Source organism: Xenopus tropicalis, chromosome 8 (assembly GCF_000004195.4).
Source record: "Xenopus tropicalis strain Nigerian chromosome 8, UCB_Xtro_10.0, whole genome shotgun sequence".
NCBI lineage: Eukaryota > Metazoa > Chordata > Amphibia > Anura > Pipidae > Xenopus > Xenopus tropicalis.
In genome coordinates this window covers 146871696-146897406 of record NC_030684.2, presented here as the reverse complement: position 1 = coordinate 146897406, position 25711 = coordinate 146871696, and the positions used below count along the sequence as shown (strand labels likewise).

Here is a 25711-nt window from a genome sequence, read left to right as displayed (position 1 = left end):
ATTATACAAACTGGGAATTTCTTTTATTTTTGGTATTTAACCCTTAAATTTTGGTACAGAATTGGAAGGTCCCTAAAGTGAAATAACCAAATCCATAAAAATATGTCACTTTTATGTCTCAATATCAGCACTTTTGTGATTTCCCCCCACAGACTACAAACAAAATCAAGTCCGGATGGTCCAAGTCCGGTCCAAGTCCGGAAGGTAATAATAGCAGGGTACTAAGAGCTCTGCTCTGTGATTGCTTAACCCCTTCACTTAATTTCCCAGGATTCATTGGGGTCTGGCATGGTGCCCAGAGACTGGCAAATTGCTAATGTGGTGCCATTATTCAAAAGGGAATCCCATTCTCAGCCTGAAAACTACAGACCTGTTAGTCTGACACCAGGGGTAGGAAAGCTTTTGGAAGGGGTAATAAGGGATAGGGTACTTGTATACATTGCAGATCATATTACTATGAGGTGGTGCCACATGGTTTTATGGGTAACAGATCTTACCAGACTCATTTAGTTGCCTTTTATGAGGAGGTGAGCAGAAACCTTGATGCTGGAATGGCAGTGGATGGGATACAGTACCTCACAGAAAGTTACTGATCAAATTGAGGAATATTTGCCTGGAATGTAATATTTGTAATTGGATAGAGAACTGGCTGAAGGATAGATTACACAGAGTGGGGGGAAATGGAACCCCCACTAATTGGGCCAGTGTTGTTAGGTGAGTACCACAGGGGTCAGTCCTTGGGCCTTTGCTGTTTAACTTGTTTATTAATGCCCTGGGGGGGCATAGACAGTACTGATGATACTAAATTGGGCAAAACGATAAGGTTTTAGTAGAGACACTCTGGGTAGAGCGTCTCTTGCTGCGAGACACCACTCTGTGAGCTCTGGGTGAGATGTTGGATAGTAAGCTCTATGGGACAGGGGCACAATACTGTAGGGGTAATTATAGCCCCGCCTGAAGAAGAGACACTCTGGGTAGAGCTTCTCTTGCTGCGAGACACCACTCTGTGAGCTCTGGCTGAGATGTTGGATAGTAAGCTCTATGGGACAGGGGCACAATACTGTAGGGGTAATTATAGCCCCCGCCTGAAGAAGAGACACTCTGGGTAGAGCTTCTCTTGCTGCGAGACACCACTCTGTGAGCTCTGGCTGAGATGTTGGATAGTAAGCTCTATGGGACAGGGGCACAATACTGTAGGGGTAATTATAGCCCCCGCCTGAAGAAGAGACACTCTGGGTAGAGCGTCTCTTGCTGCGAGACACTACTCTGTGAGCTCTGGGTGATGCTATGAGCAGGATGTGGTTTCTGAGACAGTAACTCTGGCTTCCTCTAAAGCTCTGATCTGAAAATGAGGAGAAGGAGAGGGGTGGGTGCTGAGTTACACAGGGTTTGATACTCTTCTCCCCAAGGGCGGTAATCATTTCAGCAGCGACTTCCTCTACAAGAACCACATCCTCTCAGGTTGGATTGCAAGAGAAGGTGCCGGAGCTGGTAGCACCCATGGTAGCGGGGGCAATGGAAGGGGGACCATGGGGGAACTGTCTCAGATTAGCCTGAGAGATGGTGAGAAGTTGGCCGTGACGGATCTACTGTGCCCACGGCATTGTGGGATTTAGTCTCTCCTTAATACCCGTGAGTAATTGCCCCAATGTCGCTGGCAATGAAGGCACGGCAGAAGGTGAGGAAGAAAACCACCAAGGACAAAACCTTTGGATGTGACTTACTGGAACATCTCTCTATTTCTGGACTAGAAGGTAAGTTTCCAACTGCGAGTAGTCACTTCCTAATGTCATAGTTCTACAGGAAGTAACCGTTACATCTATGGAACTGCCTACCGTAACCATATCCCCCGTCAGCGTAATGGTATAGTCCTACATACCCACCGCTCACTGGGAATGTACCCCCACATTTACTCACCCCGGGCCTTGTCTCCTGCAGATAGGCCTAAATACCCAGGGTACCTCTCACTGGGAATGTACCCCCACATTTACTCACCCCCGGCCGTGTCTCCTGAAGATAGACCTAAATACCCAGGGTACCTCTCACTGGGAATGTACCCCCACATTTACTCACCTCCGGCCGTGTCTCCTGCAGATAGGCCTAAATACCCAGGGTACCGCTCACTGGGAATGTACCCCCACATTTACTCACCCCGGGCCTTGTCTCCTGCAGATAGGCCTAACTACCCACCTCTCACTGGGAATGTACCCCCACATTTACTCACCCCGGCCGTGTCTCCTGCAGATAGCCCTAACTACCCAGGGTACCTCTCACTGGGAATGTACCCCCACATTTACTCACCCCGGGCCTTGTCTCCTGCAGATAGGCCTAAATACCCAGGGTACCGCTCACTGGGAATGTACCCCCACATTTACTCACCCCCGGCCTTGTCTCCTGCAGATAGCCCTAAATACCCAGGGTACCTCTCACTGGGAATGTACCCCCACATTTACTCACCCCCGGCCGTGTCTCCTGCAGATAGGCCTAAATACCCACCTCTCACTGGGAATGTACCCCCACATTTACTCACCCCCGGCCGTGTCTCCTGCAGATAGACCTAAATACCCAGGGTACCGCTCACTGGGAATGTACCCCCACATTTACTCACCCCAGGTCTTGTCTCCTGCAGATAGACCTAAATACCCAGGGTACCGCTCACTGGGAATGTACCCCCACATTTACTCACCCCGGGCCGTGTCTCCTGCAGATAGACCTAAATACCCAGGGTACCGCTCACTGGGAATGTACCCCCACATTTACTCACCCCCGGCCTTGTCTCCTGCAGATAGACCTAAATACCCAGGGTACCTCTCACTGGGATTGTACCCCCACATTTACTCACCCCCGGCCTTGTCTCCTGCAGATAGACCTAAATACCCAGGGTACCTCTCACTGGGAATGTACCCCCACATTTACTCACCCCCGGCCTTGTCTCCTGCAGATAGACCTAAATACCCAGGGTACCGCTCACTGGGAATGTACCCCCACATTTACTCACCCCGGGCCGTGTCTCCTGCAGATAGCCCTAAATACCCAGGGTACCTCTCACTGGGAATGTACCCCCACATTTACTCACCCCCGGCCGTGTCTCCTGCAGATAGGCCTAAATACCCAGGGTACCTCTCACTGGGAATGTACCCCCACATTTACTCACCCCCGGCCTTGTCTCCTGCAGATAGGCCTAAATACCCAGGGTACCTCTCACTGGGAATGTACCCCCACATTTACTCACCCCGGGCCGTGTCTCCTGCAGATAGGCCTAAATACCCAGGGTACCTCTCACTGGGAATGTACCCCCACATTTACTCACCCCGGGCCGTGTCTCCTGCAGATAGGCCTAAATACCCAGGGTACCTCTCACTGGGAATGTACCCCCACATTTACTCACCCCGGGCCGTGTCTCCTGCAGATAGACCTAAATACCCAGGGTACCGCTCACTGGGAATGTACCCCCACATTTACTCACCCCGGGCCGTGTCTCCTGCAGATAGCCCTAAATACCCAGGGTACCTCTCACTGGGAATGTACCCCCACATTTACTCACCCCCGGCCTTGTCTCCTGCAGATAGCCCTAAATACCCAGGGTACCTCTCACTGGTAATGTACCCCCAGATTTACTCACCCCCGGCCTTGTCTCCTGCAGATAGGCCTAAATACCCAGGGTACCTCTCACTGGGAATGTACCCCCACATTTACTCACCCCCGGCCTTGTCTCCTGCAGATAGGCCTAAATACCCAGGGTACCTCTCACTGGGAATGTACCCCCACATTTACTCACCCCCGGCCTTGTCTCCTGCAGATAGGCCTAAATACCCAGGGTACCGCTCACTGGGAATGTACCCCCACATTTACTCACCCCGGGCCTTGTCTCCTGCAGATAGACCTAAATACCCAGGGTACCGCTCACTGGGAATGTACCCCCATATTTACTCACCCCGGGCCGTGTCTCCTGCAGATAGGCCTAAATACCCAGGGTACCGCTCACTGGGAATGTACCCCCACATTTACTCACCCCCGGCCGTGTCTCCTGCAGATAGACCTAAATACCCAGGGTACCTCTCACTGGGAATGTACCCCCACATTTACTCACCCCCGGCCGTGTCTCCTGCAGATAGACCTAAATACCCAGGGTACCTCTCACTGGGAATGTACCCCCACATTTACTCACCCCGGGCCTTGTCTCCTGCAGATAGGCCTAAATACCCAGGGTACCTCTCACTGGGAATGTACCCCCACATTTACTCACCCCGGGCCGTGTCTCCTGCAGATAGGCCTAAATACCCACCTCTCACTGGGAATGTACCCCCACATTTACTCCCCCCGGGCCGTGTCTCCTGCAGATAGGCCTAAATACCCAGGGTACCTTTCACTGGGAATGTACCCCCACATTTACTCACCCCCGGCCTCGTCTCCTGCAGATAGACCTAAATACCCAGGGTACCTCTCACTGGGAATGTACCCCCACATTTACTCACCCCCGGCCTTGTCTCCTGCAGATAGGCCTAAATACCCAGGGTACCTCTCACTGGGAATGTACCCCCACATTTACTCACCCCGGGCCTTGTCTCCTGCAGATTGGCCTAAATACCCAGGGTACCTCTCACTGGGAATGTACCCCCACATTTACTCACCCCCGGCCGTGTCTCCTGCAGATAGGCCTAAATACCCAGGGTACCTTTCACTGGGAATGTACCCCCACATTTACTCACCCCGGGCCTTGTCTCCTAGCCAACATGTTCACTACTTGGCTTTAATTACATGACTACCCATAATACCCCATCCATTCCTAAATACACCACCTACTGATTGATTTTTTGGCTCCTATTAAATGACTCAACATATCCTACACATTGGCCAGTTGGCTGTTATTATAGGGCTACCCACAATCCCCAATTCTACCCATATACATGGCCTACACATTGGCCAGTTGGCTGTTATTATAGGGCTACCCACAATCCCCAATTCTACCCATATACATGACCTAAACATTGGCCAGTTGGCTGTTATTATAGGGCTACCCACAATCCCCAATTCTACCCATATACATGGCCTACACATTGGCCAGTTGGCTGTTATTATAGGGCTACCCACAATCCCCAATTCTATCCATATACTTGGCCTACACATTGGCCAGTTGGCAGTTATTATAGGGCTACCCACAATCCCCAATTCTACCCATATACATGGCCTACACATTGGCCAGTTGGCTGTTATTATAGGGCTACCCACAATCCCCAATTCTACCCATATACATGGCCTACACATTGGCCAGTTGGCTGTTATTATAGGGCTACCCACAATCCCCAATTCTACCCATATACATGGCCTACACATTGGCCAGTTGGCTGTTATTATAGGGCTACCCACAATCCCCAATTCTATCCATATACGTGGCCTACACATTGGCCAGTTGGCACTTATTATAGGGCTACCCACAATCCCCAATTCTACCCATATACATATCCTACACATTGGCCAGTTGGCTGTTATTATAGGGCTACCCACAATCCTCAATTCTACCCATATACATATCCTACACATTGGCCAGTTGGCAGTTATTATAGGGCTACCCACAATCCCCAATTCTACCCATATACATATCCTACACATTGGCCAGTGGGCTGTTATTATAGGGCTACCCACAATCCCCAATTCTACCCATATACTTGGCCTACACATTGGCCAGTTGGCTGTTATTATAGGGCTACCCACAATCCCCAATTCTACCCATATACTTGGCCTACACATTGGCCAGTTGGCTGTTATTATAGGGCTACCCACAATCCCCAATTCTACCCATATACATGGCCTACACATTGGCCAGTTGGCTGTTATTATAGGGCTACCCACAATCCCCAATTCTACCCATATACATGACCTAAACATTGGCCAGTTGGCATTTATTATAGGGCTACCCACAATCCCCAATTCTACCCATATACATGACCTAAACATTGGCCAGTTGGCTGTTATTATAGGGCTACCCACAATCCCCAATTCTATCCATATACTTGGCCTACACATTGGCCAGTTGGCTGTTATTATAGGGCTACCCACAATCCCCAATTCTACCCATATACATGACCTAAACATTGGCCAGTTGGCTGTTATTATAGGGCTACCCACAATCCCCAATTCTACCCATATACATGGCCTACACATTGGCCAGTTGGCTGTTATTATAGGGCTACCCACAATCCCCAATTCTATCCATATACTTGGCCTACACATTGGCCAGTTGGCAGTTATTATAGGGCTACCCACAATCCCCAATTCTACCCATATACATGGCCTACACATTGGCCAGTTGGCACTTATTATAGGGCTACCCACAATCCCCAATTCTACCCATATACATGGCCTACACATTGGCCAGTTGGCTGTTATTATAGGGCTACCCACAATCCCCAATTCTACCCATATACATGGCCTACACATTGGCCAGTTGGCTGTTATTATAGGGCTACCCACAATCCCCAATTCTATCCATATACGTGGCCTACACATTGGCCAGTTGGCACTTATTATAGGGCTACCCACAATCCCCAATTCTATCCATATACGTGGCCTACACATTGGCCAGTTGGCACTTATTATAGGGCTACCCACAATCCTCAATTCTACCCATATACATATCCTACACATTGGCCAGTTGGCAGTTATTATAGGGCTACCCACAATCCCCAATTCTACCCATATACATATCCTACACATTGGCCAGTGGGCTGTTATTATAGGGCTACCCACAATCCCCAATTCTACCCATATACATGGCCTACACATTGGCCAGTTGGCTGTTATTATAGGGCTACCCACAATCCCCAATTCTACCCATATACTTGGCCTACACATTGGCCAGTTGGCTGTTATTATAGGGCTACCCACAATCCCCAATTCTACCCATATACATGGCCTACACATTGGCCAGTTGGCTGTTATTATAGGGCTACCCACAATCCCCAATTCTACCCATATACATATCCTACACATTGGCCAGTGGGCTGTTATTATAGGGCTACCCACAATCCCCAATTCTACCCATATACATGGCCTACACATTGGCCAGTTGGCACTTATTATAGGGCTACCCACAATCCCCAATTCTACCCATATACATGGCCTACACATTGGCCAGTTGGCTGTTATTATAGGGCTACCCACAATCCCCAATTCTACCCATATACGTGGCCTACACATTGGCCAGTTGGCTGTTATTATAGGGCTACCCACAATCCCCAATTCTACCCATATACGTGGCCTACACATTGGCCAGTTGGCATTTATTATAGGGCTACCCACAATCCCCACAGACACACACAGTGACACACACACACACAGTGACACACACACACACAGTGACACACACACACACACACACACACACACACACACACACACACACACACACACACACACACACACACACACACACACACACACACACACACACACACACACACACACACACACACACACACACACACACACACACACACACACACACACACACACACACACACACACACACACACACACACACACACACACACACACACACACACACACACACACACACACACTAACACACACACACAGTAACACACACACACACACACAGTAACACATACACACACTGACACAGTGACACAGTAACACACACACACACACACACACACACATACACACACACTGACACAGTGACACACACACTGACACACACACACACACACACACTGACACAGTAACACATACACACACAGTAACACACACACACATACACACACTGACACAGTGACACACACACACACACACACACACACAGTAACACACACACACACACACAGTAACACATACACACACTGACACAGTGACACAGTAACACACACACACACACACACACACATACACACACACTGACACAGTGACACACACAGTGACACACACACACACACACACACACACACTGACACAGTAACACACACACATACACACACAGTAACACACACACACACACACATACACACACACTGACACAGTGACACACACACTGACACACACACACACACACACACACACACACTGACACAGTAACACACACACAGTAACACACACACACACACATACACACACACACACACACACTGACACAGTAACACACACACAGTAACACACACACACTGACACACATACACACACACACACACACACTGACACAGTAACACACACACAGTAACACACACACACAGTAACACACACACACACACACTGACACAGTGACACATACACATACACAGTAACATACACACACACAGTAACACACACTGACACACTGACACACATACACACACACACTGACACAGTGACACATACACACACAGTAACATACACACACACAGTAACACACACTGACACACTGACACACATACACACACTCACTGACACAGTGACACATACACACACACAGTAACATACACACACACAGTAACACACACTGACACACTGACACACATACACATACACACACACACACTGACACAGTGACACATACACACACAGTAACACACACACTGACACAGTGACACACACTGACACATACACTCACACACACACATACAGTGACACACACATTGACACAGTGAGACAGTGACACACACAGAAACACACACACTGACACACATACACACACAGTAACACACACACTGACACAGTGACACACATACACACACAGTAACACACACACTGACACAGTGACACACATACACACACAGTAACACACACACTGACACAGTGACACACACAGTAACACACATACACACACAGTGACACACACACTGACACACATACACACACAGTAACACACACACTGACACAGTGACACACACTGACACACATACACACACAGTAACACACACACTGACACAGTGACACACACAGTAACACACATACACACACAGTAACACACACACTGACACAGTGACACACACAGTAACACACATACACACACAGTGACACACACACTGACACACATACACACACAGTAACACACACACTGACACAGTGACACACACTGACACACATACACACACAGTAACACACACACTGACACACACTGACACACATACACACACAGTAACACACACACTGACACAGTGACACACACAGTAACACACATACACACACAGTAACACACACACACACACAGTGACACACACACACATACACTGACACACACAGTAACAAACACACAGTGACACACACAGTGACACACACGGCTGTGGGAGGGGCTTCCGGAGACACATTGTGTAACACAGGCCCTTGTGTAAGTACAACTTCCCCCTTTCCTTCTCTAAAGGCAAAACCTTTAACATTTCCCAAATCCCAGAGCTGTAACCCAACAGCATAAACACCAAACGCCAGCGATAATGAGAGTGAGTGCGAGTGATCACTCCAGCGTTGATCCTAGGGAAGATGGTGCCGATCAGTGAGTGGCCCACATGGGCCTATAACTCCCACGCAGGGCTCTAACTCCCACACAGGGCTCTAACTCCCACATGGGCCTATAACTCCCACGCAGGGCTCTAACTCCCACGCAGGGCTCTAACTCCCACACAGGGCTCTAACTCCCACGCAGGGCTCTAACTCCCACATGGGCCTCTAACTCCCACACAGGGCTCTAACTCCCACACAGGGCTCTAACTCCCACACAGGGCTCTAACTCCCACACAGGGCTCTAACTCCCACACAGGGCTCTAACTCCCACATGGGCCGATAACTCCCACACAGGGCTCTAACTCCCACACAGGGCTCTAACTCCCACACAGGGCTCTAACTCCCACACAGGGCTCTAACTCCCACACAGGGCTCTAACTCCCACACAGGGCTCTAACTCCCACATGGGCCTCTAACTCCCACGCAGGGCTCTAACTCCCACACAGGGCTCTAACTCCCACACAGGGCTCTAACTCCCACACAGGGCTCTAACTCCCACATGGGCCGATAACTCCCACACAGGGCTCTAACTCCCACACAGGGCTCTAACTCCCACACAGGGCTCTAACTCCCACACAGGGCTCTAACTCCCACACAGGGCTCTAACTCCCACACAGGGCTCTAACTCCCACACAGGGCTCTAACTCCCACACAGGGCTCTAACTCCCACACAGGGCTCTAACTCCCACGCAGGGCTCTAACTCCCACATGGGCCTCTAACTCCCACACAGGGCTCTAACTCCCACACAGGGCTCTAACTCCCACACAGGGCTCTAACTCCCACACAGGGCTCTAACTCCCACATGGGCCGATAACTCCCACGCAGGGCTCTAACTCCCACACAGGGCTCTAACTCCCACACAGGGCTCTAACTCCCACACAGGGCTCTAACTCCCACATGGGCCGATAACTCCCACACAGGGCTCTAACTCCCACACAGGGCTCTAACTCCCACACAGGGCTCTAACTCCCACACAGGGCTCTAACTCCCACACAGGGCTCTAACTCCCACGCAGGGCTCTAACTCCCACGCAGGGCTCTAACTCCCACATGGGCCTCTAACTCCCACACAGGGCTCTAACTCCCACACAGGGCTCTAACTCCCACACAGGGCTCTAACTCCCACACAGGGCTCTAACTCCCACATGGGCCGATAACTCCCACACAGGGCTCTAACTCCCACACAGGGCTCTAACTCCCACACAGGGCTCTAACTCCCACACAGGGCTCTAACTCCCACGCAGGGCTCTAACTCCCACGCAGGGCTCTAACTCCCACATGGGCCTCTAACTCCCACACAGGGCTCTAACTCCCACACAGGGCTCTAACTCCCACACAGGGCTCTAACTCCCACACAGGGCTCTAACTCCCACATGGGCCGATAACTCCCACACAGGGCTCTAACTCCCACACAGGGCTCTAACTCCCACACAGGGCTCTAACTCCCACACAGGGCTCTAACTCCCACACAGGGCTCTAACTCCCACACAGGGCTCTAACTCCCACATGGGCCGATAACTCCCACACAGGGCTCTAACTCCCACACAGGGCTCTAACTCCCACACAGGGCTCTAACTCCCACACAGGGCTCTAACTCCCACACAGGGCTCTAACTCCCACACAGGGCTCTAACTCCCACATGGGCCGATAACTCCCACGCAGGGCTCTAACTCCCACACAGGGCTCTAACTCCCACACAGGGCTCTAACTCCCACACAGGGCTCTAACTCCCACATGGGCCGATAACTCCCACACAGGGCTCTAACTCCCACACAGGGCTCTAACTCCCACACAGGGCTCTAACTCCCACACAGGGCTCTAACTCCCACACAGGGCTCTAACTCCCACATGGGCCTCTAACTCCCACGCAGGGCTCTAACTCCCACGCAGGACTCTAACTCCCACACAGGGCTCTAACTCCCACACAGGGCTCTAACTCCCACACAGGGCTCTAACTCCCACACAGGGCTCTAACTCCCACACAGGGCTCTAACTCCCACATGAGCCTCTAACTCCCACACAGGGCTCTAACTCCCACACAGGGCTCTAACTCCCACACAGGGCTCTAACTCCCACACAGGGCTATAACTCCCACATGGGCTTCTAACTTCCATGCAGAGCTCTAACTCCCACGCAGGGCTCTAACTCCCACACAGGGCTCTAACTCCCACATGGGCCTCTAACTCCCACACAGGGCTCTAACTCCCACACAAGGCTCTAACTCCCACTCAGGGCTCTAACTCCCACGCAGGGCTCTAACTCCCATGCAGGGCTCTAACTCCCAAGCAGAGCTCTAACTCCCACACATGGCTCTAACTCCCACACAGGGCTCTAACTCCCACACAGGGCTCTAACACCCACATGGGCCTCTAACTCCCACACAGGGCTCTAACTCCCACACAAGGCTCTAACTCCCATGCAGGGCTCTAACTCCCACGCAGGGCTCTAACTCCCACGCAGGGCTCTAACTCCCACACAGGGCTCTAACTCCCACGCAGGGCTCTAACTCCCACACAAGGCTCTAACTCCCATGCAGGGCTCTAACTCCCACACAGGGCTCTAACTCCCACACAAGGCTCTAACTCCCACACAAGGCTCTAACTCCCATGCAGGGCTCTAACTCCCACACAGGGCTCTAACTCCCACACAAGGCTCTAACTCCCACACAGGGCTCTAACTCCCACACAAGGCTCTAACTCCCATGCAGGGCTCTAACTCCCATGCAGGGCTCTAACTCCCACGCAGGGCTCTAACTCCCACATGGGCCTCTAACTCCCACACAAGGCTCTAACTCCCATGCAGGGCTCTAACTCCCATGCAGGGCTCTAACTCCCACGCAGGGCTCTAACTCCCACGCAGGGCTCTAACTCCCACACAGGGCTCTAACTCCCACACAGGGCTCTAACTCCCACACAGGGCTCTAACTCCCACGCAGGGCTCTAACTCCCACACGGGCCTCTAACTCCCACACAGGGCTCTAACTCCCACACAGGGCTCTAACTCCCACACAGGGCTCTAACTCCCACACAGGGCTCTAACTCCCACACAGGGCTCTAACTCCCACATGGGCCGATAACTCCCACACAGGGCTCTAACTCCCACACAGGGCTCTAACTCCCACACAGGGCTCTAACTCCCACACAGGGCTCTAACTCCCACACAGGGCTCTAACTCCCACATGGGCCGATAACTCCCACGCAGGGCTCTAACTCCCACACAGGGCTCTAACTCCCACACAGGGCTCTAACTCCCACACAGGGCTCTAACTCCCACATGGGCCGATAACTCCCACACAGGGCTCTAACTCCCACACAGGGCTCTAACTCCCACACAGGGCTCTAACTCCCACACAGGGCTCTAACTCCCACACAGGGCTCTAACTCCCACATGGGCCTCTAACTCCCACGCAGGGCTCTAACTCCCACGCAGGACTCTAACTCCCACACAGGGCTCTAACTCCCACACAGGGCTCTAACTCCCACACAGGGCTCTAACTCCCACACAGGGCTCTAACTCCCACATGAGCCTCTAACTCCCACACAGGGCTCTAACTCCCACACAGGGCTCTAACTCCCACACAGGGCTCTAACTCCCACACAGGGCTATAACTCCCACATGGGCTTCTAACTTCCATGCAGAGCTCTAACTCCCACGCAGGGCTCTAACTCCCACACAGGGCTCTAACTCCCACATGGGCCTCTAACTCCCACACAGGGCTCTAACTCCCACACAAGGCTCTAACTCCCACTCAGGGCTCTAACTCCCACGCAGGGCTCTAACTCCCATGCAGGGCTCTAACTCCCAAGCAGAGCTCTAACTCCCACACATGGCTCTAACTCCCACACAGGGCTCTAACTCCCACACAGGGCTCTAACACCCACATGGGCCTCTAACTCCCACACAGGGCTCTAACTCCCACACAAGGCTCTAACTCCCATGCAGGGCTCTAACTCCCACGCAGGGCTCTAACTCCCACGCAGGGCTCTAACTCCCACACAAGGCTCTAACTCCCATGCAGGGCTCTAACTCCCATGCAGGGCTCTAACTCCCACGCAGGGCTCTAACTCCCACATGGGCCTCTAACTCCCACACAAGGCTCTAACTCCCATGCAGGGCTCTAACTCCCATGCAGGGCTCTAACTCCCACGCAGGGCTCTAACACCCACATGGGCCTCTAACTCCCACACAGGGCTCTAACTCCCACACAAGGCTCTAACTCCCATGCAGGGCTCTAACTCCCACGCAGGGCTCTAACTCCCACGCAGGGCTCTAACTCCCACACAAGGCTCTAACTCCCATGCAGGGCTCTAACTCCCACGCAGGGCTCTAACTCCCACGCAGGGCTCTAACTCCCACACAAGGCTCTAACTCCCATGCAGGGCTCTAACTCCCATGCAGGGCTCTAACTCCCACACAGGGCTCTAACTCCCACGCAGGGCTCTAACTCCCACGCAGGGCTCTAACTCCCACGCAGGGCTCTAACTCCCACACAGGGCTCTAACTCCCACACAGGGCTCTAACTCCCACACAGGGCTCTAACTCCCATGCAGGGCTCTAACTCCCACACAGGGCTCTAACTCCCACACAGGGCTCTAACTCCCACGCAGGGCTCTAACTGCCACACAGGGCTCTGACTCCCACACAGGGCTCTAACTCCCACACAGGGCTCTAACTCCCACGCAGGGCTCTAACTGCCACACAGGGCTCTGACTCCCACACAGGGCTCTAACTCCCACACAGGGCTCTAACTGTGAGTTACCTGCGCTGTATCCGTACCCCTACCTGCGCTGTATCCGTACCCCTACCTGCGCTGTATCCGTACCCCTACCTGCGCTGTATCCGTACCCCTACCTGCGCTGTATCCGTACCCCGACCTGCGCTGTATCCGTACCCCTACCTGCGCTGTATCCGTACCCCTACCTGCGCTGTATCCGTACCCCTACCTGCGCTGTATCCGTACCCCTACCTGCGCTGTATCCGTACCCCTACCTGCGCTGTATCCGTACCCCGACCTGCGCTGTATCCGTACCCCTACCTGCGCTGTATCCGTACCCCTACCTGCGCTGTATCCGTACCCCTACCTGCGCTGTATCCGTACCCCTACCTGCGCTGTATCCGCACCCCTACCTGCGCTGTATCCGCACCCCTACCTGCGCTGTATCCGTACCCCTACCCACTGTGAGTACTGGTACCTAGCTGGGAGTATCTAGCTGGGAGTACTGGTACCTAACTGGGAGTATCTATCTGGGAGTACTGGTACCTAGCTGGGAGTATCTATCTGGGAGTACTGGTACCTAGCTGCGAGTATCTAGCTGGGAGTATCTAGCCGGGAGTATCTAGCTGGGAGTATTTAGCTGGTAGTATCTAGCTGGGAGTATCTAGCTGGGAGTATCTAGCTGGGAGTATTTAGCTGGGAGTATCTAGCTGGGAGTATCTAGCTGGGAGTATTTAGCTGGTAGTATCTAGCTGGGAGTATCTAGCTGGGAGTATTTAGCTGGGAGTATCTAGCTGGGAGTATCTAGCTGGGAGTATATAGCTGGGAGTATTTAGCTGGGAGTATTTAGCTGGGAGTATCTAGCCGGGAGTATCTAGCTGGGAGTATCTAGCTGGGAGTATCTAGCTGGGAGTATCTAGCTGGGAGTATCTAGCTGGGAGTATTTAGCTGGGAGTATCTAGCTGGGAGTATCTAGCTGGGAGTATTTAGCTGGTAGTATCTAGCTGGGAGTATCTAGCTGGGAGTATTTAGCTGGGAGTATCTAGCTGGGAGTATCTAGCTGGGAGTATATAGCTGGGAGTATTTAGCTGGGAGTATTTAGCTGGGAGTATCTAGCCGGGAGTATCTAGCTGGGAGTATCTAGCTGGGAGTATCTAGCTGGGAGTATCTAGCTGGGAGTATCTAGCTGGGAGTATTTAGCTGGGAGTATTTAGCTGGGAGTATCTAGCTGCAAGTATCTAGCTGGGAGTATCTAGCTGGGAGTATTCAGCTGGGAGTATCTAGCTGGGAGTATCTAGCTGGGAGTATCTAGCTGGGAGTATCTAGCTGGGAGTATCTAGCCGGGAGTATCTAGCTGGGAGTACTGGTACCTAGATGGGAGTACTGGTACCTAGCTGGTAGTATCTAGCTGGGAGTACTGGTACCTAGCTGGGAGTATTTAGCTGGTAGTATCTAGCTGGGAGTATCTAGCTGGGAGTATTTAGCTGGGAGTATCTAGCTGGGAGTATCTAGCTGGGAGTATTTAGCTGGGAGTATTTAGCTGGGAGTATCTAGCTGGGAGTATATAGCTGGGAGTATTTAGCTGGGAGTATTTAGCTGGGAGTATCTAGCTGGGAGTATCTAGCTGGGAGTATTTAGCTGGGAGTATTTAGCTGGGAGTATCTAGCTGCAAGTATCTAGCTGGGAGTATCTAGCTGGGAGTATTCAGCTGGGAGTATCTAGCTGGGAGTATCTAGCTGGGAGTATCTAGCTGGGAGTATCTAGCTGGGAGTATCTAGCCGGGAGTATCTAGCTGGGAGTACTGGTACCTAGATGGGAGTACTGGTACCTAGCTGGTAGTATCTAGCTGGGAGTACTGGTACCTAGCTGGGAGTATTTAGCTGGTAGTATCTAGCTGGGAGTATCTAGCTGGGAGTATTTAGCTGGGAGTATCTAGCTGGGAGTATCTAGCTGGGAGTATTTAGCTGGGAGTATCTAGCTGGGAGTATTTAGCTGGGAGTATTTAGCTGGGAGTATCTATCTGCAAGTATCTAGCTGGGAGTATTTAGCTGGGAGTATCTAGCTGGGAGTATCTAGCTGGGAGTATATAGCTGGGAGTATTTAGCTGGGAGTATTTAGCTGGGAGTATCTAGCTGGGAGTATCTAGCTGGGAGTATCTAGCTGGGAGTATTTAGCTGGGAGTATTTAGCTGGGAGTATCTAGCTGCAAGTATCTAGCTGGGAGTATCTAGCTGGGAGTATTCAGCTGGGAGTATCTAGCTGGGAGTATCTAGCTGGGAGTATCTAGCTGGGAGTATCTAGCTGGGAGTATCTAGCCGGGAGTATCTAGCTGGGAGTACTGGTACCTAGATGGGAGTACTGGTACCTAGCTGGTAGTATCTAGCTGGGAGTACTGGTACCTAGCTGGGAGTATTTAGCTGGTAGTATCTAGCTGGGAGTATCTAGCTGGGAGTATTTAGCTGGGAGTATCTAGCTGGGAGTATCTAGCTGGGAGTATTTAGCTGGGAGTATCTAGCTGGGAGTATTTAGCTGGGAGTATCTATCTGCAAGTATCTAGCTGGGAGTATTTAGCTGGGAGTATCTAGCTGGGAGTATTTAGCTGGGAGTATTTAGCTGGGAGTATTTAGCTGGGAGTATTTAGCTGGGAGTATTTAGCTGGGAGTATCTAGCTGGGAGTATTTAGCTGGGAGTATCTAGCTGGGAGTATCTAGCTGGGAGTATCTAGCCGGGAGTATCTAGCTGGGAGTACTGGTACCTAGATGGGAGTACTGGTACCTAGCTGGTAGTATCTAGCTGGGAGTACTGGTACCTAGCTGGGAGTATTTAGCTGGTAGTATCTATCTGCAAGTATCTAGCTGGGAGTATTTAGCTGGGAGTATCTAGCTGGGAGTATCTAGCTGGGAGTATTTAGCTGGGAGTATCTAGCTGGGAGTATTTAGCTGGGAGTATCTATCTGCAAGTATCTAGCTGGGAGTATTTAGCTGGGAGTATCTAGCTGGGAGTATTTAGCTGGGAGTATCTAGCTGGGAGTATTTAGCTGGGAGTATCTAGCTGGGAGTATCTAGCTGGGAGTATCTAGCCGGGAGTATCTAGCTGGGAGTACTGGTACCTAGCTGGTAGTATCTAGCTGGGAGTACTGGTACCTAGCTGGGAGTATTTAGCTGGTAGTATCTAGCTGGGAGTATCTAGCTGGGAGTATTTAGCTGGGAGTATCTAGTTGGGAGTATCTAGCTGGGAGTATTTAGCTGGGAGTATCTAGCTGGGAGTATTTAGCTGGGAGTATCTATCTGCAAGTATCTAGCTGGGAGTATTTAGCTGGGAGTATCTAGCTGGGAGTATTTAGCTGGGAGTATTTAGCTGGGAGTATTTAGCTGGGAGTATCTAGCTGGGAGTATTTAGCTGGGAGTATTTAGCTGGGAGTATTTAGCTGGGAGTATCTAGCTGGGAGTATCTAGCTGGGAGTATTTAGCTGGGAGTATCTAGCTGGGAGTATCTAGCTGGGAGTATTTAGCTGGGAGTATCTAGCCGGGAGTATCTAGCTGGGAGTACTGGTACCTAGATGGGAGTACTGGTACCTAGCTGGTAGTATCTAGCTGGGAGTACTGGTACCTACCTGGGAGTATTTAGCTGGTAGTATCTAGCTGGGAGTATCTAGCCGGGAGTATTTAGCTGGGAGTATTTAGCTGGGAGTATTTAGCTGGGAGTATTTAGCTGGGAGTATTTAGCTGGGAGTATCTAGCTGGGAGTATTTAGCTGGGAGTATCTAGCTGGGAGTATTTAGCTGGGAGTATCTAGCTGGGAGTATCTAGCTGGGAGTATCTAGCCGGGAGTATCTAGCTGGGAGTACTGGTACCTAGATGGGAGTACTGGTACCTAGCTGGTAGTATCTAGCTGGGAGTACTGGTACCTAGCTGGGAGTATTTAGCTGGTAGTATCTAGCTGGGAGTATCTAGCTGGGAGTATTTAGCTGGGAGTATCTAGCTGGGAGTATCTAGCTGGGAGTATTTAGCTGGGAGTATCTATCTGCAAGTATCTAGCTGGGAGTATTTAGCTGGGAGTATCTAGCTGGGAGTATCTAGCTGGGAGTATATAGCTGGGAGTATTTAGCTGGGAGTATTTAGCTGGGAGTATCTAGCTGGGAGTATCTAGCTGGGAGTATCTAGCTGGGAGTATTTAGCTGGGAGTATTTAGCTGGGAGTATCTAGCTGCAAGTATCTAGCTGGGAGTATCTAGCTGGGAGTATTCAGCTGGGAGTATCTAGCTGGGAGTATCTAGCTGGGAGTATCTAGCTGGGAGTATCTAGCTGGGAGTATCTAGCCGGGAGTATCTAGCTGGGAGTACTGGTACCTAGATGGGAGTACTGGTACCTAGCTGGTAGTATCTAGCTGGGAGTACTGGTACCTAGCTGGGAGTATTTAGCTGGTAGTATCTAGCTGGGAGTATCTAGCTGGGAGTATTTAGCTGGGAGTATCTAGCTGGGAGTATCTAGCTGGGAGTATTTAGCTGGGAGTATCTAGCTGGGAGTATTTAGCTGGGAGTATTTAGCTGGGAGTATCTATCTGCAAGTATCTAGCTGGGAGTATTTAGCTGGGAGTATCTAGCTGGGAGTATTTAGCTGGGAGTATTTAGCTGGGAGTATTTAGCTGGGAGTATCTAGCTGGGAGTATTTAGCTGGGAGTATTTAGCTGGGAGTATTTAGCTGGGAGTATTTAGCTGGGAGTATCTAGCTGGGAGTATCTAGCTGGGAGTATTTAGCTGGGAGTATCTAGCTGGGAGTATCTAGCTGGGAGTATTTAGCTGGGAGTATCTAGCCGGGAGTATCTAGCTGGGAGTACTGGTACCTAGATGGGAGTACTGGTACCTAGCTGGTAGTATCTAGCTGGGAGTACTGGTACCTACCTGGGAGTATTTAGCTGGTAGTATCTAGCTGGGAGTATTTAGCTGGGAGTATTTAGCTGGGAGTATTTAGCTGGGAGTATTTAGCTGGGAGTATCTAGCTGGGAGTATTTAGCTGGGAGTATCTAGCTGGGAGTATTTAGCTGGGAGTATCTAGCTGGGAGTAAGTGTTGCTCTACTGCAGTCCCACAGGTGCTGAGAAGTTGCACAGACTTTGTGGAAGAACATGGAGTAGTAGACGGGATCTACAGGCTGTGTGGCATCGCCTCCAATGTCCATAAATTAAGGTAAATAAGATTCTCACTTTTCCTTTAATGTTCTATATAACAGAATGGAAAGATTTCCTTGACAGCTACGAGTAGCAGCTACTTAGCTCCATGCCAGGCACAACCCTGGTGTAAAGCTTTGCCTCACTGGCAGGGGGGGTACAATCAGGTGGCAGCGCCACGCAGGTTAGAAGTGGGGGGTAAGAATAAATATTAAATCACGTGTTTTTCACCCACAATCCTTTGTGTGCCCTAGACTTTGTTATCAGGTGGCAACCCCCCAACAATGAAGTAATTTCTATAAGTCCCCTTCATATATGACTTTATATTGATCGTTGTAGATAGGAAGCTGGGCTACATTCACTTTGCTGATCTCTTCACTGTTCCCATAAAAACTCCATTAAAGTCTCTGGCAAAATCTGGAACTGGAGTGAGAGATCTTCTCATTGAATTGATTCTTCTCATTGACTTGATTCTTCTCATTGAATTGATTCTTCTCATTGAATTGAATCTTCTCATTGACTTGATTCTTCTCATTGAATTGAATCTTCTCATTGAATTGAATCTTCTCATTGAATTGATTCTTCTCATTGATTTGATTCTTCTCATTGAATTGAATCTTCTCATTGACTTGATTCTTCTCATTGAATTGAATCTTCTCATTGAATTGAATCTTCTCATTGAATTGAATCTTCTCATTGAATTGATTCTTCTCATTGATTTGATTCTTCTCATTGAATTGAATCTTCTCATTGAATTGAATCTTCTTATTGAATTGATTCTTCTCATTGACTTGAATCTTCTCATTGACTTGAATCTTCTCATTGAATTGATTCTTCTCATTGAATTGATTCTTCTCATTGACTTGAATCTTCTCATTGACTTGAATCTTCTCATTGACTTGAATCTTCTCATTGACTTGAATCTTCTCATTGACTTGAATCTTCTCATTGACTTCAGTCTTCTCATTGAACTGAATCTTCTCATTGAATTGAATCTTTTCATTGTATTGATTCTTCTCATTGAATTGATTCGTCTCATTGAATTGAATCTTCTCATTGAATTGATTCTTCACATTGAATTGATTCTTCTCATTGACTTCAGTCTTCTCATTGAATTGATTCTTCTCATTGCCTTCAGTCTTCTCATTGAACTGAATCTTCTCATTGATTCTTCTCATTGAATTGATTCTTCTCATTGAATTGAATCTTCTCATTGAATTGATTCTTCTCATTGAACTGAATCATCTCATTGAATTGAATCATCTCATTGAATTGAATCTTCTCATTGAATTGACTTTTCTCATTGAATTAAATCTTCTCATTGACTTGAATCTTCTCATTGAATTGATTCTTCTCATTGAATTGAATCTTCTCATTGAATTAAATCTTCTCATTGAATTGATTCTTCTCATTGCCTTCAGTCTTCTCATTGAACTGAATCTTCTCATTGATTCTTCTCATTGAATTGATTCTTCTCATTGAATTGAATCTTCTCATTGAATTGATTCTTCTCATTGAACTGAATCATCTCATTGAATTGAATCATCTCATTGAATTGAATCTTCTCATTGAATTGACTCTTCTCATTGAATTGACTTTTCTCATTGAATTAAATCTTCTCATTGACTTGAATCTTCTCATTGAATTGATTCTTCTCATTGAATTGAATCTTCTCATTGAATTAAATCTTCTCATTGACTTGAATCTTCTCATTGAATTGTTTCTTCTCATTGACTTGAATCTTCTCATTGAATTAAATCTTCTCATTGACTTTATTCTTCTCATTGAATTGAATCTTCTCATTGACGTGACACTTCTCATTGAATTGAATTTTCTCATTGATTTGATACTTCTAATTGAATTGAATTTTCTCCTTGACTTGATACTTCTCATTGAATTGATTCTTCTCATTGAATTAAATCTGGTCCATTATTGGTCAGACGTTGTATTATATTTGCACAGTCTTTATTCATTTACACAATAGAGTAAAAGTGTTTTACACTAAACAGGGGTACACTTATAAACAGGGAACTGGAATAAGTACATAAGTCCTAGGAGCTGCAATATTCAGCAGAAAGTAGGTCCCTGCCCCGAAGAGTTACCAGTCAAAGATTCTGACCAAATAGTCAAATAATGAATCTTATAGGTTGGTTGGTAAAACATTTCTTTAAGGATAATAGGAGCTCAAGTAGATAATTCTACTGGAAAATCCTCGCAATCGAGTACTGGGGCTATAGTCACTGAAGAGCCTGATTATTAGTTATATTATTAGTAACAGGAGCTTGTGACCCATCTGGAACCACCCACAGGGAAGGAAAGTGGGAAAGGCTGCTTTCTAAATATATATAATTGATCATCTTATCTGTTACGTGTTTAGCTTATTAAGCCTATTGCCCCATGCACCTTCCATAGACAGGAGTTTGATATGGAGCGCCAACCAGACCTGAGTAAAGACACCTACCTACAAGATGTGCACTGTGTCAGCTCTCTGTGCAAAGCGTATTTCAGGGAATTACCAAACCCACTACTGACATATCAGCTCTATGATAAATTTGCGGTGAGTACTATACTTCTCCCTCTTCATGTTCATAATGTGGTGTCATTATTCAAAAAGGGACCCCGTTTTCAGCCTGAAAACTATAGGCCTGTTAGTCTGACATTAGTGGCAGGAAAGCTTCTGGAAGGGGTAATAAGGGATAGGGTACTTGAATACATTGCAGTTCACAATACTATTAGTTTGTGCCACATGGTTTTATAGGTAACAGATCTTGCCAGACTCGTTTAGCTGCCTTTTATGAGGAGGTGAGCAGAAAGCTCCATGCTGGAATGGCAGTGGATGGGATCTACTTGGATTTTGCTAAAGCATTTGATACAGTACCGCACAAAAAGCTACTGACATTGGGGGGCAGTGAAGGAATGTTACTAGAGCAATTGATACAGTACCATAAAGAAGGTTACTGATAAAATTAAGGAATATTAGCCTAGAACATAATATTTGTACTTGGATAGAGAACTGGCTGAAGGATAGATTACACAGTGGGAGGAAATGGAACATTTTCTAATTGGGCCAGTGTCGTTAGTGGGTACCGCAGGGGTCAGTCCTTGGGCCTTTGCTTTTTAACTTGTTTATTAATGACCTGGAGGTGGGCATAGACAGTACTGTTTCCATTTTTTGTGAGTTCTACACTAAACCAGGGATCCCAAACCTTTTATACCTGTGAGCCACATTGAAATGGAAAAAGTGTTGGGAAGCATCACGCGAATGAAAAAGTTTCCTGGGGGTGCAAATAAGAGCTAAATTGGCTACTTATTAGACCCTATGAGGACTGGCAGCCTACAGGAGGCTCTGTTTGGCATTATACTTGGTTTAAATTCAACCAACACTTGCCTCCTTACAAGAAATTCGAAAATGAGCCCCTGCTTTCAGGCCAAGGGGAGCAACATCCAAGGGGTTGGGGAGCAACATGTAAATAGTAGTGAGTTGGGGGGATCCCTAATTGAGAAAGATGTGGGTGTATTTGTGGATAACAAGCTGTGTAACTCTAGGTAGTGCCACTCAGTGGCTACTAAAGCAAATACAATTGCATAAAAAGGGCATTAACTCAAGGGATGGAAACATAATTTTGCCCCCTTATGAAAGGACAGCTCCTATAGACTTAATTTTAAGCAAATAATTCAAAATTTTAAAAATGATTTTGTTAAATAGTACCTTGTACTTAATACCATATCATTAATTCTATTGACACAAATTACGGAAAGACCTCTTATCCCAGTTCACAAGCATTCTGGATAACAGGTTGCATACCTGTATAGTTATTGGCATATATAGTCTATATATGTGAACCTGGGTGTAAGGTGACTGAGTGTAACCCCTTGTTTCCACTTCCCAGAGTCATGTGACTGAGTGTAACCCCTTGTTTCCATGTCCCAGAGTCATGTGACTGAGTGTAACCCCTTGTTTCCACGTCCCAGAGTCATGTGACTGAGTGTAACCCCTTGTTTCCATGTCCCAGAGTCATGTGACTGAGTGGAACCCCTTGTTTCCATGTCCCAGAGTCATGTGACTGAGTGGAACCCCTTGTTTCCACGTCCCAGAGTCATGTGACTGAGTGTAACCCCTTGTTTCCACGTCCCAGAGTCATGTGACTGAGTGTAACCCCTTGTTTCCACGTCCCAGAGTCATGTGACTGAGTGTAACCCCTTGTTTCCATGTCCCAGAGTCATGTGACTGAGTGTAACCCCTTGTTTCCACGTCCCAGAGTCATGTGACTGAGTGTAACCCCTTGTTTCCACGTCCCAGAGTCATGTGACTGAGTGTAACCCCTTGTTTCCATGTCCCAGAGTCATGTGCAGCTGAGAGAGTCGTTTCTGTGACAAATTGGTGGCAGCAGTGGGGAAACACACATGCAAAACAGTAAATAGAATGAAAGGGAATTAAACGCTGAGAAACCCTATGTACAATTTGTGGAACATGCTGGGACATTCCCTCATTACATTATGCATGAGGAGGGAGTGCCCAGGAAAGTGCCATTTACACCCCTCTTAGGTGGTTGTTGGTTTTAGGCCCATTTTCTGTAATATAATAATGGGACTTGCCTCACCCGCACTGCCAGTCACTTTGTTCCTAATAACACGGCTTTTCCCAATAAAGGATGCTGTGGCGATCCAGCTGGAGGAACAACGGCTCATAAAGATTAAAGAAGTGCTGAAGGAACTGCCACTCCCACATTACAGGTAAAATGGGCTCCAATAGATACAAAATGATGTACAAGGAAGGGACCGGCAACTTGGAGCCCTTTTCAAGTTTGTAAGGTTGATCAGTTTAGTACAGCAGAAGGCTTGTCCATGTCTCCAAATACCTGGGATTCTATACAATTTAGTCCCCATTATTGTTCGTATTGTTTTTCCATTATTAGGATCCCCCATTTTATTTATTTACAGCCGAGAAATGCCCTTGTTGCTGGGGATCACTGACCCTGGCAAGCAGAGTTGAGTGTTGAGTTCTATCATTCTGCATTGCGTATCTTTCAACTCTTCATCTTCCATTCTGACTTCCAAACGGCTTTGTGATTGCTAGGGTAAATGAGCAGTTGTGTGTGCCACTAACACTGGGCCCATTAGGTGCTGGCCTAGGCTAGAGTTTCTTGGGAAAATCACATGAACTTGCCATGGTTTAACATATCAATTAATTGAATCTTCTCATTGCATGAGTTTGTTTTTTCTTTAATTTTTTAAAAACCTATTCCCCTAAGGACACTGGAGTATCTAATGAGGCATCTGCTCCGCATGGCTTCCTTCAGCTCTCAGACCAACATGCATGCCCGTAACTTGGCTATAGTATGGGCCCCTAACCTGCTCAGGTAAGGTTATTTCCTTCCCAGTCCTACTTGCTGGATAGCGAATGTGTCCATGCAATGCTCTGTTCAACATAAATACTATCTACCATTCACCCTCGGCCATTTCTTTGGGCTACCTGTTACTCAACGTGTTATCTAATGACAAAATGTTCTTGGAAGCCAATGTTACTTATTTTCCTTCCTACAGATCAAAGGATATTGAATCATCTGGCTTTAATGGCACAGCAGCATTTATGGAGGTCCGAATCCAATCAATTGTGGTGGAATTCATTCTCACTCATGTGGAGCAGTTGTTTGGAGACATGCCTCTAGCTGGTAGGGACTTTCTATACCTGTACAAACCATTAAGCATTGCTGAAACTGTAAGAGGAACTGGGAAGCAATGGTTGTGTAGGGAAATAAAGGAAGGGACATATAACTGGTGCACCATCCGTAGCTCTAATTCCAGGAAGAGTCTGAATGGGGAATCCACAAACAGTCAGAAGTTTGAAAGGGGGAGGTGAATAGATTGCAGTGGAGGTTGACCCTGCTGCAAGAATAGGAGGCCCAACATATTCACATTCACTTATTCCTGGAGCGAGCAAGGAACCAGTATTGGGATTTTCAAAGCACCACAGAGGATTTGGGTGTATGATTAGTAAGAAGGTGTCGCCATCTTGCTATCCAAGCAATAAGAACAGGCTGGTAAGAAGGTGTCGCCATCTTGCTATCCGAGCAGTAAGAACAGGCTGGTAAGAAGGTGTTGCCATCTTGTTATCCGAGCAATAAGAACAGGCTGGTAAGAAGGTGTCGCCATCTTGCTATCCGAGCAGTAAGAACAGGCTGGTAAGAAGGTGTCGCCATCTTGCTATCCGAGCAATAAGAACAGGCTGGTAAGAAGGTGTCGCCATCTTGCTATCCAAGCAATAAGAACAGGTTGGTAAGAAGGTGTCGCCATCTTGCTATCCGAGCAATAAGAACAGGTTGGTAAGAAGGTGTCGCCATCTTG

General features: G+C 48.3%; 1 protein-coding gene across 1 annotated transcript in view; it reads left to right on the top strand.

Annotated features, from left to right (window-relative positions):
- The first annotated feature begins 1354 nt into the window (after window positions 1-1354).
- The window catches only part of arhgap30 (Rho GTPase activating protein 30), a 36255-nt gene continuing 11898 nt past the window's right edge, over window positions 1355-25711 (top strand). The window contains exons 1-6 of the mRNA XM_031891853.1: window positions 1355-1754; window positions 19283-19385; window positions 21779-21923; window positions 24018-24100; window positions 24619-24726; window positions 24911-25038. Coding sequence (XP_031747713.1) covers window positions 1649-1754; window positions 19283-19385; window positions 21779-21923; window positions 24018-24100; window positions 24619-24726; window positions 24911-25038 — 673 coding nt within the window. The 5' untranslated portion in view covers window positions 1355-1648. The remainder of the gene's footprint in view (window positions 1755-19282; window positions 19386-21778; window positions 21924-24017; window positions 24101-24618; window positions 24727-24910; window positions 25039-25711) is intronic.